At 39.6% G+C, this 17,179-nt stretch overlaps 1 protein-coding gene across 2 annotated transcripts in view; it reads right to left on the minus strand.

Moving 5' to 3' along the window:
* Positions 1-17,179, minus strand: part of LOC109289586 (nuclear receptor coactivator 5-like) — a 45,815-nt gene that overhangs the window by 24,300 nt on the left and 4,336 nt on the right. The window contains exons 2-4 of one of the 2 annotated variants that reach the window (XM_019505682.1): positions 12,820-12,852; positions 9,345-9,425; positions 698-780 (exon numbers count right to left, since the gene is read on the minus strand). In XM_019505682.1, the coding sequence (XP_019361227.1) occupies positions 698-780; positions 9,345-9,425; positions 12,820-12,852 (197 nt within the window). The remainder of the gene's footprint in view (positions 1-697; positions 781-9,344; positions 9,426-12,819; positions 12,853-17,179) is intronic. The other variant, XM_019505683.1, reaches the window with a different exon arrangement.

Raw genomic sequence — 17,179 nt, forward strand, 5'->3', positions numbered from 1 at the left:
TTATTGGAGAGTAGGTTTAGATTAGACATCCGCAAGAACTACTTCACAGTTAGGGCGGCTAGGAGCTGGAACCAACTTCCAAGGGAAGTGGTGCTGGCTCCTACCCTGGGGGTCTTTAAGAAGAAACTTCATGCCTACCTGGCTGGACTCATTTGAGTCCAGTTTTTCTCCCACCCAGGCAGGAGGTCGGACTTGAAGATCTACAAGGTCCCTTCCAACCCTACTTCTATGACACTATGATTTATTGTATAGCTTATCAATCGTCCTTACTACCTCAGTCTAGGGTCTTCTGCAGGGGCATACTGATTCTCTACAGCACCCAGCTGTTCTGACCATGTGCTTAAGAATAATCTTGGTGAAGGGCCTGCCTTCAGGTATCCACATACTTCCTGTAGCTTTCCCCACCCTGGCTAGATATATCTTGTCAGAGCTTCCCTGCTTCCCCAGCTCTCTACTCCAGCTTAGTGACTTGCTGGCCTCAATCACCTGACCTCTGGATAATTAGTTTGATCTAGAAGGTAACTGATAGATCACAGCTGATGCTGGGTGCAATTCCCCTTAAAGAACCAGCCATTCTATCACAAAGCCATAGCCATATTTCCTCTGCAGTTTCAGACAAAGCATCATCCCTCACCCCTTACACTACACACTGCTGTGTAGTGTAACAAAATGAAATGCTAACTAGTTAGATTCTTACCTTTTTGGGAATACTGATATCGCTCATAGTGATCTTCATTCCCTGTTGAATAATCATACTGTTGCCCAAGTAGTTCTTCAAAACTAAGAAGAAAATATGTTTTGAATGTATTTTTTCGCCCAATTAAAGACAGCAGGCCAGTTCATACACATTCCCCACAAAAGCTTAGAGGAAAAGAGGCTTTAAATAGTTGTAGTACAAATTATCTGTAGTTGTCACAACACTCAAGTGTCAGTTAATCCAGAGCTCTTAGTCTTTCCATAAATCTTAAACTTCTAATTTTAAATGATTTTAGAAACCGACATTAGCTTCACCAGAACTAAATTCACATGTAACATTTTTTTCCTGTCAACTGGTATGTTTGGGTAGGGTCTTCAGCTACGCAAACGCACCAAAGAAATTTACACAAACATTTTAATTACCAGTGATAAATGCAATATGTAACATACAATATTATCTGACTTCAAGTTTTGTCTAAGATTACGTTTGGCATTGGAAACTTCCCTCTGCTAAAGCCAAATTATACATTTATACAAAAGGAAAAAAGATTTTTAAAAAACCATCCTCATTTTCATGCACCCATCTTCCCCAAGTGTGCCACAATTACCCTAAGCTCTGTCATTAAAACCTGTGGATTCCTTTGTGCAGATGGGGGGTGTTTAGTAGGGTCTGCACCTATGCCAGATATGGTTGTGCTGGAGACTCTAAAATTATTTGTAAGCCCCGGTTACCCAGTATTTCACCAGATATGTCCAGGGATGTTCAGAAAGGATGTCTTACTCCTCCACTCAGCAGTCAATAAGCTGATGCTACAGGAATCATAACCATAAAGCTGCTGCTATCCACCCAGACTCTAAATTAATTTTCTTCCAGCTTTTCCTAGGCACTAGCAGCTACTCACTGCTGTGGATTCCTATTCCTTCAGGTCCCAGAACCAATCCACTCTCCCTCTTCAAACTCATTGCCACACAAGTTCCCTGAATTCTGCACACCAACTACCTATTCCTCCATTTCTCTTACACAGACAGAAGGTTGTTATATCAGGCCCCACCCAGACATTATACTTAAGATGCGATTAAACCCAGCCATATGTTCATGCAATTAATGGTGCAACAAAACACAAAACCAGCCATAAAATTATTACACAAGTGTTGTGTAGTAATTTTGTGTCTGCTTTCCTTTGTGCCTTAAAATGAATGTGCAACAGGGTGGACCATACCACGACTCAAATGCATCCCAGTCCAGTCCCTGCTGGCTGCTAATCAGCTAGCTCTGGGATGGCACCAGGGCCCATTTGAGCCCTGGTGCAGTCCCAATGCTGCTACCAGTTAGCTGATCCTTGGCTGACAGGGACTGCATTAGGGCTCATAAGTCAGGGTGCCAATCAGGTGATTGCCAGCTGGCAGGGACTGCATCAGTCCTGAACCTGCCAGTAATCAGCTGATGAACAGCAGCATCAGGAGCCGCACTGATGCTGTCAACCATCAGCCAATTGTCAGCTGGCAGGGATGGTACCATGGCCAGTTCAAGCCTCAGAAACACCCAGCTGCTCCTGATCTAGCCAATGATCATCTGGCTGCAGGGGTCAAACTGGCCCAGTTGGTCCTTGGAGGCAGCCAACAATCAGCTGATTGTCAGGCACCTTTTGCCAGCAAACAGGGAGCCTGAGATCATGATTGTAAGTTCCCCCTGCACTACAGCAAAATCAGGTGTGATTGGGGTCTGGTTCCTGATCCCAAAATTGCATGTCCTGGCATGCATGTGCACCATGGAAGGAGGTGTAACTGTTGGGATTGTGGATCAGATCCCATGATGCCCTTAACTGAACATCTGTCTAAAGCCTCAGCTTTCAGCCTAGGGCAGAGAGAGCTAGCACCAACCACAACCTAAGAAATATAAAACATGCATTTTATGTTTAGCTAAAACATACTAAGTGCATTAAAAACATTTAAAACAATTCCTACCTCAGACAGCTTACATGATATGGTAAGGCGATACAAGAAAGAGATAGCAAGATCTCTATGCTTAGACAAATTTAAAATCTTACTAGCAAGTACAAGAATCATTCCATTTGATTGCAATGCAGTTATCTCAGGAAGAGGATGACACTGCACTTCAGTGCACTGGATGACTGTGGTTTATAATATGAAACTACCCAGAATGGGAGAGTTTCTTGTTAGAGGATTTCTTATTGACACTCCAGGATGCTGTTTTGAAAGCTACACAGAAGTAGGGTTATGGTTTGTTGCTTTTAAATGGGCAAGATAAAAAACTACCACACTTGAAGAGGCCAGGAAAAGTCAACTCTCCACATAAAAGAACAGCTTGCATATCTCCATTTTACCAACCTCAGTTGAGAAGCAAGTTCTTTTTTTTAAACTCTACAGCTTTGTGGAGTAAGATCTAGGAGATCAGAAAGTTTTTGGATGCATATGAGCTTGTTCCATGAGATCCATTGCCTAGATTTAATGAAATCTCATTTGCCTTAGCACTGTTGAGCAAAAATTATGTTCATTGTTGTTCATCCATATGACTAAACAAGGAGAAGTATTTATCTTAAAGTCAGTTTTCCTAAATGTCAGCCTTTCAGCTCAATATTTAAAAAGGGCAGCTTACCACATCTTCAGTTTTCTTTACCCTTATTATATCTTGGATTTAAAAAATGAATCAGCTAGTGTGTGTAATACTGCTTTGGTTATTTTTGCATTCTTTTGCATTCCTCATCCTGAAAAAATATTACGTTGGTCAGTGTCACTTTCTATTTAAGCCTGCAAACACTGACGTACATGCTTAAGTTAACTGAATACTCTGTACAAGTTGAACCAGATGCAGTACTTTGTTCAGATAGTCAGTCTTATATTTAAAGTTTAATTTTGGGTGACCAGAAAATCAATTAGAAGTTACGAAGCCAAGTTATTTTGCAATTTAAATCACTCTAACCTTTAATCCAACTTGAAGGCAAACACATTATCAATGTATTTGGCATTAAATTATAGCTGTCAAACTGTTCAGTTTTAGTATATTTTTACATTACTTGTGTAGCAGTTCAATTTTTAAAATAAAAATATTTCTATGTGACATTCTGATTAAGTTTACACTTTGTTTTCATGACAGCTCTACAGGGACAGCAGTCATATAATCTTATTCCAACATACTTCTATAGAATATGAATACATATATATCTTTCAAATTAATAACATGTAATAGTATTCACAATTCTAGTTCAATTTACCTGAACAAGCTTTCTTACGTGTTTAAAATTATCAAATAGGGTGCTGTCAACATAAAAAAAAAAAATCACTTACTATTACTGGCAAAAACTGAAAATTAGATTACAGTATTTCTCCCCAGGTTACTTACCTTTTGTGTTTTATTTTACATAGTCAGTTTCACTGTTTGCACTGGATAATCAATTTCTCCTATCTAAAAGAATATCACAGCAACAGATGAAAAGTCATTTAAAGGTTGGAAAGTGGGATTACAGAACTACCAAAAAAACTGCAGGATGACCTTGGGGAAATAAAGTACCCAGAAAAAAAGGTTATGTATCTAAAGTATTTTTGGCTTTTCCAAGTGTGTTGACTATATATGCCACTGATAGCAGGCAAGCATCCTATGCCTTCCAGTTCAGATTTCATTAACCAGCAATGACCAGTGGGTGGCTATGCCTCTATTCTGCCATGTCCCTACGCATTTAACTGAAGGCAGAAAAACAAAGCAACCTAAATGTCTCTCAGTTCCTTTGCCAACCAGTCACAGTATAGGTGTCCAATGCATTTGGGAGAAACACAGCTACTGTAAGGTAAAGATACACTTCTCTGAGGGCTTCTGCAATTGTACTCCACCCAAACAATGAACTAATGTTATAAAGTGGGTAGAAGACTACTAACTCTAAGCCCCCCTCTACACCTGCAGGTAAAGGCGCAATCAGATCTAATGCATGATCCACACAATTGCACCACAGGGCATGACTGTCGGATAATGCATTAGATACTGTTGCGCCTTATTGCTGATGCTGGGGGAGCCTCAGCAAGAAGCAGACTCGCATGGCTTGGAGCCCCTTTGCTGAAAGGGCTCCCAGCCACAAGGACCACGTGCAAGCAGGACCTGGCAGGGCTTTCAGTCCCTGCTGCCCATGTGGCACATCTGGGACCAAAAGTCCCACACTCCTATGCGGCACAGCCAGGACCAAGAGTCCTGTCAGCTGCAGGATTCTCCATCCCTGCAGCTGTGGGATCCACAGCTGAGAGATCTCAATGGCTCAAAGATTGCAGCAGCTGAGATCTTACAGCTGTAGACTGCCTCTATATGCAAAGTAAAGCTGGACAGAAACCAGCTATAATGTTTTTACACAATTTCAAGCAATAACTTTATATCTGGTTGGACCTTTTAAAGTGAGAGGGTTAATCTGTGCAGTCAGTCTAAATTTATCAAGCAATTAACAAGGTAATTGTGCAACACGTATGTGTAGAGCGGGCCTAAGACATTTCAGTCAAAATAAGAATTATACGTATGTTTCTACAATGAAATTCAATACCAGTATACAACAAGTAGCTGTCCCTGAATGGTTTTACTATAGACACACTGCTCAAAAGATTCTACTGTGGACACCTGAGCCCTGCTGAAATGGGATGAGACTTTTTTCTAGTGAGTTTACTGGTCAATTTATGAAATAAATCTAATACAGCCAGTAATGTAATTAGACAAATCTGAGACAAAATGTGCTAACCTTTTAACATTTCTGCATAAACAAATACTCTAAGGAGACACCCTCAACAGCCTAGTCCTATCTAAATAGAATGGCAGTGCTGTATTAACATCTGAAGTGTGGAGCTTCATACTTCAGTGCGGAGCTTCACACTTCAGTGCAAGAATATGACTCAGAGAAGAAAGCAGGGAAATTCAATTCAATCACTTGAATGAGATGGAAGTTGTGATATTTTAAGATACCTGAGAAAAAATTCTTAAAGCTACCCTGCCCTTACAGAAGATAGGATTAGACCTGCCTTAAGGACCTGCATTTCTTTCATACTGTTGGGATGGGGGAAAATTGAGTATCCTTGAATTGGAGGGTGATTGGCTGACTTGTCTTCCAAGTAGACCCTTCTGTAAAAGAGATCAACACAAGTAGAAAAATCATAGCTAGCCCCATGTTCTATAATAATAGTAGACAGTATATGAAATCTGAAAACAGAACCTCTAAAAAGATATCATTGGTAGGGGTTGGTCCAGTCAGTAAAACTTTTCAGTGTGGCAAAACACAATAGTGTTCTTTCCACTATTAGTAAGGGATATTTGGACTTCTGATTAAGACCTTCTTTGCCAGCAGCCATCAAGCATCCATATGGTAAGACTTCTGGGGAGCATGGCACCCTCTTAAGATATCAGGTCTGGTTGAAGATGCAACAAGAATGGATCTCAGTCAAAAGATTCAAGTACCAAAACTGTCCTGACAAAGATGGTGACAGCAGTGTCTAGACAGAGACCTACCTGAGTTTTCCAATTCACTTCAGAATTAGAGGAAGTGGAGAAGCTGTGTACATGAGGGTAGGATATCAAGAAATCAGGAACATATTTGAAACAAAGCCTGTTCTATACCTAGTCTGCAATGAAACCTGCACTGTTCATTTTTGCAAACAGATATACATGGAGGTTTGACCCCGATAGTCAACCAGCTCTTTACCCATTCATTCGCTATTGCTTTTAAATTGCCTGCTCTCATAATTGGCCAGAACATCTTGTAGATCTAGCATGGGGAGAACAACTAGAATTCATGTCATAATTGTTCAGAGATGCACAGCACCTTGATATGGAGGGGTGAATCTTGTTCCTTCCTGTATAAAACTCTGCTGTGCCATCCATCAATATCTGACTAGATGACTCTCTCAGAATTAGAAGGAATGGCTATGAAAGCAAAACAATTTTTTTTCACTCCACAATGTTCATGTACAGCCAGACTTCTTGATGTTCATAATGCAGATGGAGTTGTTCATACCCCTCCTGGACTGCTGGAGGGATGGATTTTGGTAGCAACAGACAAACTACCTTCCCTTGCAAACATTCACAGGATCCTTCCTGACAGAACTATCATGTTTTTCTCTAGCTGATGTATGTTGGATTAATATATTACCTTCAACCAACAATGGCACAAAGCAAAGGCGAACTTTAGCATGCTGAGTTATATAGATGGACAAAGTCATGTGACCAAAGAATTTGAAACCAGCCTTCAATAAAATTTGAAGATGCATTTGGAGTCGACCAATTACTTTACTGTGTCATGGAACATTCCTGAGACAAGTAAGCCCTTGCTGTACTTAAATGCCAAAACTGTTAATAAGAACTGTATTCTTTGAATAAGGATTAAAACAGATTTTCTCTCATTCACCCCAACTCTTGGAAGGTTTGGAAAACAAACAGGCTGCTGAACAAAAGTCTGAGGGACCTTGATGTCTGCAGTCTATGATGGAATGAAACATCATAGGGATCTGCAAGATGAACATTTGAAGTGGTCTGAACCTTGCAGACAATGCTTGGTGTCAACACTGCCTATTTGTACATTGGTCCTAAAGAACCGATGTCTGTCTGAGCAGCCGTAAAGGATCTAAGAGACTTTCATTAATTGAGACTGTCATGAAATGCAAGATGAGCAGGAGCTTACGTAATCTCTCTTGTACAACCCTAGTCAGTCTCTAAGTTCTGAGGAAGGACACATTAATCCTTTTCTGAAAACTGAGCACCTCTCAACTATGTGCCCCTCTGTCTCATATACCAATGCATTACGCCTCTGGACCATTTTAAAGCTCTATGGGGGAATAGAAAATTTGCCAGAAGAGCTATGGTGACTGTAGTACATGATATTTTCATGGCCCTAGCTGATCTAGGTCCACCAGCAGACCTTCACACTGTAGAAAAGGGTTTAAACTTTGGAGGCTGCTCTGTCATTGCAGGCAAGAAGTGGTACACTGGCCAACCTCTCAAGAAAGTGACAGAATCCCCAAGCTAGAGAACAAGTAGAAAACATTACCCTAATCACTAAACTATAAAACTATCTTGCACACAATATCTACAAACAAATAAGAAGGCTGTTCAGTGCTCTGAACAGATGCCAGAGCTCCATTTGAAGCATAGTTGGTTGGTTAGAATGACCTGAAGGGCAAGTCCAGTCATCCAGTACTTGGATGAAGACATGAAGAAACATGCAGCCCCAATGCACCCTGCTGCTTAAAAGTCTGCAGTGGGTGTACGCATCATTAGTGGAATATATGTTTTAATATACATCACAGACAAACATTCCCTCAAGTAACTACTTTTAATTTGTACATTGGCAAGATTTTCCTGAAGCAAAACAAAAGTGATTGCCATTTTAGTAAATGATTTTAAAGCCATTTGGAGATGACAACTAAAAAGCATGCTTGTAATGTTTTTAGCTCCAGAGACTCTACAGTTAGGACTGCACTTGAGTAGGGAACATTTAAAAATGTTAACCTCAAATAAAAAATGGTTTTTGAGAGGTGACATTCTGTTCTGTAAAACTGAAAGAGATTACAAATTTTAAGGGTACGGGAAATGCTGGGCACTATTACTACTAGTCTCTCATTTGACTAGTTGCAAGGTGCTAAGAAATTCAGCCACATCTAAACATTTAAGTTGTCAAAATGAACTGGATAACATAATAGAATTTTAACAGTGAAGAGGAGGAAGTGTCGGGCTGTTTTCTATTATAACTGAACATAGTAGAAAACCATGGCATTTGCATACAAAAAAAACAGACCACACTGAATTTACTGTGTCCCTCAGCGAGTCCTCAGGCTTGCTGCCCTGTTCCAGGAGGTGCCTCTTAACCAGAAGCAATATAGCCATATATGCAGGCTTTTATTCAGGCCAGTAATTTCAGACACTGCGCTAATTAGTCCAAAAGAGACACAAAGTAGATGTGGCTACGTATTTTCAGTTTTCATGCAGCATGTTAGGTGCAGTCTGCTTGAGGGTACCACTCTCAGGCACAGTTAAGTTTGCTATGTAGACACAGCCATGGGGCTTAAGCAAAATCTATAAAACCATTGAAGTTCTTGGAGTAGATTGCTAATAGCCAGTCAAGACTCAGACTGGTATTACAGTTCATTAGCATGGTATCTTCAATAGACAGCTTTCTCCTACAGAATTAATTCTCTGAAAGCTTACAGTCTAGAGTTTTGTGGATTTCACAATGCAAACGTGCTACCAGTTATACCACTGGGTACTTATACAGCTAACTGTGTTATACTAGGTACATTAGAATTAAAAAGTGCACAAGAGCACTAGATAAAGTGAACAGATTAGGAGAGTTTCATTCTTACAGTCTTTAAAAGCTTTTGGTACTAAATACATTGGAAGTTCACAAAACTTTTAGATAATTTTATAAATGACTAGCCAGTTGCCTGTGATGGGGGAGGGGATGGGGCCGGGATGGAGTGCTGCCACCTAACACCCCATGCTGCCGCTGTTCTGCCTCTTGCCCCGCCCTCTGTCCAGTCCTTGGCTCAGCTTTGGAATCGTGGCAGTGCTCCCCTACGCTTGGAGCCCTCTGATTGGCTGTTTCCGTTGGATTTATGGCATGACAGACTTCGGCTTTTATAACATTAGAATTATTGTACTGAAAACATCTTACCTATTAAGATCTTCAAAGTCCTTTGAATAACCATCTGGAGGAGAATAAACACTCTTCTGGTATGGTTTGTAAGGATTCATACTAAAAGATGCAAGAAACATAAGATTAGGTAAAGGCTACCAAGTGAACCTTTGCTTGGCTGCCATCAAAAGGTCTTGTTTAACACATTGATAGTCTAACATGATTACAACTTGGAAAAACCATCATATTTGGTTTTAATAGCAGAATACAGTTATAGGTTCTGTTTTATAACAGCTGCAAATATTAAAGTTGAAGAAAAAAAAGCTTAATTTTTTTCTCATTGAGCTTTAAGCTAAAAAAATCTGCCACATTCCTTTGCCTATCTTAGATAACTGTTTTGTGATATACTATGAAGTAGTTACACTTTATCCACAATCAGTTTCTTCTGACAGTCCATTAAAAAAAAAAAAAAAGACTAAAACAACTACTGATATCACATCAGTTATTGTGAAAGCTGCAACCCCTGACAGAAGTTTTCCTAAAGCTTTTGATGATCCACCACTTCCCCTTGAACCTATACATACAACCAAACTTAGAACTTGAAGCTCATACAGCTAAGCATGTGTGAATTCCTGGATGCAAAAAAAAAAGTCATGTTAAGACTTCACTGACTTCCCCCCAAAAGATAAATATACCTGCTTAAATAAATGTAAATTAAGCAAGGTATTTCAAATGTAATAGTTCATCATTTTTATCCCGGTTTATTTCCTTATATATCATGAGCTGTCTAACGCTAGCTAATAGGGCTGTGCAAAGCTTCGGTCTCCAATTCAATTCAGCGGAGACTGGCCCAATTAGGCGGCCGAATCCCCAAATTGAACCAGAGGACTCTTGAATCTCTCCGAATCAAATCAGAACCCTCCCCAATTGATTCAGAGAGATTCAGTGATTCGGACAAACACAGCTTTAAATGTTTTTTCTACATATCCCTAGGTAGCAGGTGGCTTGTGGATGCTGCAATAATGCGGCACATGGAGTGTCCCATAGAAGCATAGGGGCTCCCTAGCACGCTCGGCAGCAGACCCAGAAGCGGACCAGAAGCACTTCTGGGTCCACCAGGGAGCACCCTGGGGGCCCCCCCCTGCAGCCGATCACTGAGCCAGGTAGGCGTGGGACCCCCCCATCATGCTCCATGGCAGACCTGGAAGTGGACCAGAAGTATTTCCAGTCCACTTCCAGGTTCGCCGCCAAACACATGGAGGGTCCCCCCATGCTCCTGTGGGACAATCCATCCACCCCAGCATCACAGGGTTCACCAGCCACACCTGGTACCTCAAGGTATGTAGAAAAAACATTTAAAGCTGTGTCTATGTCTGAATCACTGATTCTGAGAATCGGCATCAAATCTTCAGATTCAGATTCTGCCAAACCAGACAGTGATCCGAATCAACGAATCAAATTACTGTCCCTGATTCTGTCCGAATCCGAATCGAATAAGGACCACTTCACACATCCCTACTAGCTAATCTAAAGCTCTTTTCACATACAGATCATAGCTGAGAGTCCCACTTCACTTTTTAATACTTTTATTACCATGGGTGGCAAGTGTTTCTCCACGGAGATTTGGATCCAACTGCACTACACGTTATATTAACAATGAAACAAGGTCCTTGCACCAAAAGAACTTACTATCAAAAACAAGCAACATATACAGGGTGGTAAGGAGAAAGAAAATATCTACTTACACAAACATACACATTCTACTGCACTAGATTTGCTTTCAAAATGAATAATGAGTTTAGTTTATGTATTCCAGTTGGAAGAATTAAGTTTTCCTCAACAGGCAAGGAAAATTACTAGAACCCTTAATAGAATGCATCTCTAGCTTCTATAAAGCATTTAACTTCCACGCCTAAGAGAAGAGCAAGACAGAATTTCTGAGACAGGAAGGATCAGAATTATTATCTGAAACATGTTCACACTGAGGTGGCCACAGAAGAGTACTGTTAAGAAATATATTAGACATCGGTGGACCAAGTGTCAAGGATGATTTTTCTTTTTTTTAAATGAGTATTTATACTTGACAATTCTTTGTCTCAAGTAGACAGTGTACAATAGGAAGGCTGGAGGATAAAAGGAATAAGCAAATGGCTCAGTGTAAACACTGAAAGAAGCTGCTGTGAATGGGATCCAAAACTGAATAGAATGATACCTAAAACATTATTTGAGAGACCAGAAGAAATTCAATGTGTACTTAGAATCCAAGAGGCAATTAGCAGAAAAACAAAAATTAAAGCATCAGATCTTTACAGGAAAGAAGAAATCTTGAAAAAATTAACAGACATATGACTTCAATTGAAATAAATACAGTAGCATGTTTAAAATTAAATTTGGTTCTCTCTCAAAATTACAAATCATCAACACTTGCAAGATGGTACTATTAGTTGAAAAACTGCTTTGGACTTCCTTATCCAGGAATTCACTATATGGCCTAGATGCACCATGAATGCTTGGCTACAGGCCATGCACTTTGACTAGCCTGGGCCAATTTATCACAGACCAAATGGTGCCAGCAGCAGATGGTACAGATTAGCAGGCGTGCAAGCACAGAAGTGCTAATTTCTAGGGAGCTGGCAGCTATAAGACTGATAGAAACCCTACAATATTACTCTGTTGCACTTCATAGCCAATGCTGGTATTGGCTGCTGCTACTGTTGAGGTAGAAAAAAAGACAAGGATAACAGTGCATATGAATCATGGTCCTAATGTCTGTCCCCAAGTTCTTCAGCCAAAAATGAGAGATGCTTCCACACTTAAAAGATTAGTTTAAAATCTTAATTTCTCTAATAATAGTTTGAGTTTTTTATTAATCCAAAATTTTTGATACAATATGGTATTAGTCTGGAAGCTGAAGTGGATAATTCTAAATAAAACATTGTTCTCCTAAATAAAGACCTTGTTGTTTTTTTTAATTCTACCTATTACCAAAAAAATAAATTTAGAGGAAGCCAGTATAAAGGTGTGACCTTAAAATTTGGGATTTCTTCAAAACAGTCATACTAAAAAGGTCATTAGAAGTATTAATGCACCTCTCAAAATACAAAGAAATCAGACCAATACAAAAATGCTGCAGTCACTATTAGCATTATAAAACAGAATATGAAAACTTGGGAAGGGCATGAAGATGGAGACTGAAAAGAAGCTTCTTGGGAATGGAACAAGTGGGAGTAGAAACTGGGGAAAGAAGCCAAATACATATTGCAACTTGACTGATCAAGAACTCAACCTAACTTGTATTAAGGGAACATTAAGAAAAAATTAACAAGAACTGTAATATGGCTCGCTCTAACATTTTCTAGAAGAGTTTTATTTGGTGTCATAAAAATAAGATACTGAGAAGAGCAAACAAGTTAACACTTACAAATAGAATGCACAGTAGCGTCTTTACATACAAAGCCAGATGAAGGAAAAACAGACTATTCCAGACTCAACAAACCTGTTACAGATTACTTACTCCAGAAGGTGTGGACTCCATCCGGGTCTACGCCTGGACCCAAAAATCAAAAGAGCTTGGGTTAAATGATGTTGAAGACAAATGGTAAAAAAAAAGCAGTTTAGTCACTACTAGATTAGAAAATGTGCAAGTTTCTTCATCTGCTCAGATTTTAGATAACTTGCTTTTAAATTATCACTAAATGGTTTAAAGAATGATTGATAAGATAAAGAAAAAAAATGAAGTTAAGCTAAGTATGTAGAAGTGCATGTATGCAAAATCTACTTGCCTCAATCCTAGGGAAAAAAAAGAGCAAAGAAAGAGGAGCTAGCTGCCCTGAGCCTTTCCAGGTAAGGCAGAACATAAATCTAAATAATAAACAGAATACACAGATGGACTGAAAAATTTAAAAAAAATCAAACACTGATCACACTTTTCATGCCATGAATTATAACCTTACATTTCACTGGTTGGGCAAACTGTCTTTAATTCTCCACTTAGAAGTGTAGTTTAGTATTATATAACTCAAGAAATGGATACAAAGGAATTTATATATGTGTATACAATCCACATAGAGATGACCCAAATAGCTGCACTGTTGATATCTGACTAAAGATCTGCCATTTAAATATAAATGAAGGGTAGTTGATAAACCTGTTATATCCTAGATGGAATTCAGTGGATTTTATTTCAAATCATATTTTTTGTAATATAATTTGTTATTCAGTTATCTAGCATAACTATGCTCCCAAACAGGAAACTTGGATCTTTTTACCAAAAATGTCCGTAGCTACATGTATATTAAAAAAAACTTTTCAGGGAAATAAGAACTTGGAAAGAAATAAAAGGTGTAGTTTCTTGATAAACTTAAAACTTTATAGACTTGTTTAGTATTGCAATTTGAGTAGAAAGTAACCTCATGTTACTAAATGAACTTTAGTTCTTTTAGGTGCTTTATCCTCAACTTGGGATGAAATAGTTGCTGTCGTAAACAGATGAATTTATAAAAAAAAACCTGAACTACCTGCAACAGTCCATAAATATTAGTCAGTTGCATCTTGAAACATTAACATTCCACCTATAAAATGATATCCTGCATCAAGAGGATGGTTTATATAGGAGAAAAAGCAATTTTAAGCTTGGAAAAACAAAAACGTGAACAGGCAGTAGTTTATGAGCATTAGATTATGCTTGAAGTAGAAATATGAGATAGAGAAACAGATACTAAAGTTCCTGAACCTCAAGGGAGATCTCCCCTGCATCCCATACTAAAGAAGAGATACATGACATATCATTCTATACCGATAATGAACATTTCTTCAGATCCTCAGTTTTGGATAATCAGTTTAGATAATTACTTAACAATCCAAATTAACTCTAAACCTTTCTGCGTAGGCTGTTAGGTTTAAGGTGCCACAGGTGCATGGGACAGGGACAGCTAGGAGAAGACCAATAGATTCATTAATTCTAAGAAACAAATTCTTCAAACCACAATGGTAGTGTTAGAACAGCTGCTTCATCTTCCTTCATTTACTTTGTTTTTTCCTCAAACTTGAAAAAGAATATACTGCTCGTCTATTTCAGCCAAGCAGTTCAACCAATTAAAGTTCTCACCTACAAAATTCTCTCTTCTCGCACTGTTTCATTTGCCTCTTTATGTAAATTCATTGAGTCTCCAGATGACCAGAGTATCAGTATCTAACTGCAAGAGTAACCCTATTAGCCAGAGGAAGACACAAGAATTATGTGGGGGCTCCCTACATGAGTGAATGCTAGGAAGAATAACTTGGTGTAAATTTCCTCCTGGTGATGAAAATATATAGAGCTTCATTTTTCAGAAGAGTATCTGACTTCTTGGTATGTGAAAATTTTAAAGCTCCACCAGCTTTCAGGTACGAAGGTAAGGAAGAGAGGAAATGTCCCTATTATTTAATCTTTCCCCAGATTTCAACTGTGTGAAACAATTTTAATGTTGATATATGTTGTTGTTGTCTTTCGTAAGAACCAACAAAGCAAAGTCAATATTCTCAAGGATTTCACTGCTGCTGACAGGGTTCTAAATAATATCAATGGAAGCAACTATTCTTCTAATTTTCACACTGCTGTCAGGCTAACCTATGACATATTGGAGTCATCTGCAGACTCAGGAAAGACCGCTGCAATATTGTTCAGTGGGTCATGCTCACAACATTGCTGGTTTGTTTAAAAAGGAAAGGAAAAAAAGGAAGATGGATGGATTTGAATTCATACTCAGAAAAACCTTCCTACTTGTGAACAAGCACACAGGGTGTCTATATGCATGTTCTGGGGGTGCTTTAGTTAGAGTGGCTCTGAGAGCTGCTCTAATTAAAGCACACAGCCTCACATGTATTCAGCATCCCATGCATCAAAATGGTGGTGGGGACAGTTTAACTAAAGTTTGTTTGATAAGCTTTAGTTAAAACGTTCCCACCACCATTTTGAAATGTGGGGATGCTGAATACATGTGACACAGAGGCTGCTGAAGCATGCTAGTTAGCACGATGGAGCACAGCCAGAGCTTGAGTACAGCCAGAGCACAGGCAGCAGCTGCTGGAGCATGCTAATTAGCATACATTGGAGCAGAGGTCTGTCACGTGTATAGGTGCTCATAGATTTTTAAACCTCGGTGCTCTTGGGGAATGATAGTGGCTCCAGCTGCTCTGTTACTGTGTGAACCTCAGTAAGTTTGTTCAACAGGTACTGCATATAGTCCAAATTTCCATTTTATTCTACAAAGCTCTCTCTTTATTGCATATCACACTCTAGACCATATACTGTATCTACCTGGATCCAAGATGAGGTTCCCCACACCACAATAAGCACGGAGAAAAAAGCCCATCGTCTTAGACTTGCATATAAACCTGGAAAGGGGGTGGTAGAGCTTGCTGCTGTAGCTCTAACTCTGGCCCTGAGCCCAGTTTGGGGCCAGAGTCAGACCCACAGCAGTCACTTGCCCTCCCTCCCCTCTGCCTCAGTTGCCCTCTACAGCTTCTGCCCACCCCTCTGCTCCACACCTTCCCACTTTACTGTCAGGCACAGCCTGGCTCCGGCTCAGGCTGGATTCCCTCCTGAGCACAGAGCACATGGAACTCCATCCCCTACCCAGCCAATCAGCAGTGCCAGTGCTGCTGTGTGGCCAGCAGTGGCTACATTTCAACATGCTGTGCTCCAGAGAGGGAACAGAGTCTGAGCAGCGTCTCACAGTAAGCAGGGTGGGGGCAGAGGGGCAAAGGGGCCAGCTGACCTCCCCCATTGCTTCTTTCCCTGCTGTAGCAGGGAGTGGGGAGGAGGGTGAACTGAAAACCACCCTCTGATAGAATTTTCCAGGTACAGAATCCAACTAACAAATGTATAAATTTTCCATATATAGAACCTAATTACTGGGGAGTAGTCTTAAATTCAGTCATTTTAGATTAGAAAAAACATGATATATTGAACAGTTAGCGATCTTGTAGGCTTCTCCCTCCCCTAACCTTCCTTGCAATATATACAGGTAAGAGAGAAATACAGAGAAGCCAAAACCTTTGAAGACATTGGCTAGTGTTAGCCATGGTAATGCCCTTTTAAGGAAACTATAAATATAGAAGTGAGCTATAATTTTTTTCTTCATAATGCTTAGAAGCGAGGCTCCTGAAGGGATCAATGCTTAATATAGCTTTAGTGGTTACTATTTTCACAGTTTTCCATTTAACTCTGAACTTTTATGCCTACTTCTTTGAAATGCGTACCAAATATTTATTGAAAGATATGCCAAAGTTCATTGAATTATAAAACTGATCTTCCACTAGAATGTCAAACCTATTCTTGCGGATGAGATTTTTCATGCTTAATCTCAGTTCAATGATGCATTTTATTTTTGAGTTATGAAAGTATAAAAAGATACTGCTTTCCAGAACGATTGTTTCCAATTGAAAAACAAGAAGTGATTTAGTTTGGTTTTCAAATTTCTTACATACCTTGAACTTAATCCTTGATATATCTGGAAAAAGCTTTTCACCAGCACTATGGAACTAAACTATAAATCCTAGATAGTCACTAGGATTGTGCAAAACGGCTATGTTTTGTTTCGGTTTTGGATTTGGCCGTTTCGGAGGACAGCGATTTGTTTCAGTGTTTTGGATCACTGTTCCATTTCGATTCAGCCAAATCTGTTTCGGAGTTTCGATGCTGTTTCAGCGCTGATTTGGAGATTTGGATTCAGCTGGGAGAGGCAGGCACAGCCAGGCGGCTGCAGATTCTCCTGTGGCTGTCCCTGCCTCTCCCTGGGTGCGGGAAGCTGCAGGAGAAGCCCCCATAGCTGCCCTGCCCAGCCTGGCATTTTTTTTCTTTTTCTTTTTTTTTTCTTTTTTTTTTTTTTTAA

This window comes from Gavialis gangeticus, unplaced genomic scaffold (genome assembly GCF_001723915.1).
Source record: "Gavialis gangeticus isolate Ggan-Ray unplaced genomic scaffold, GavGan_comp1, whole genome shotgun sequence".
Taxonomy (NCBI): domain Eukaryota; kingdom Metazoa; phylum Chordata; order Crocodylia; family Gavialidae; genus Gavialis; species Gavialis gangeticus.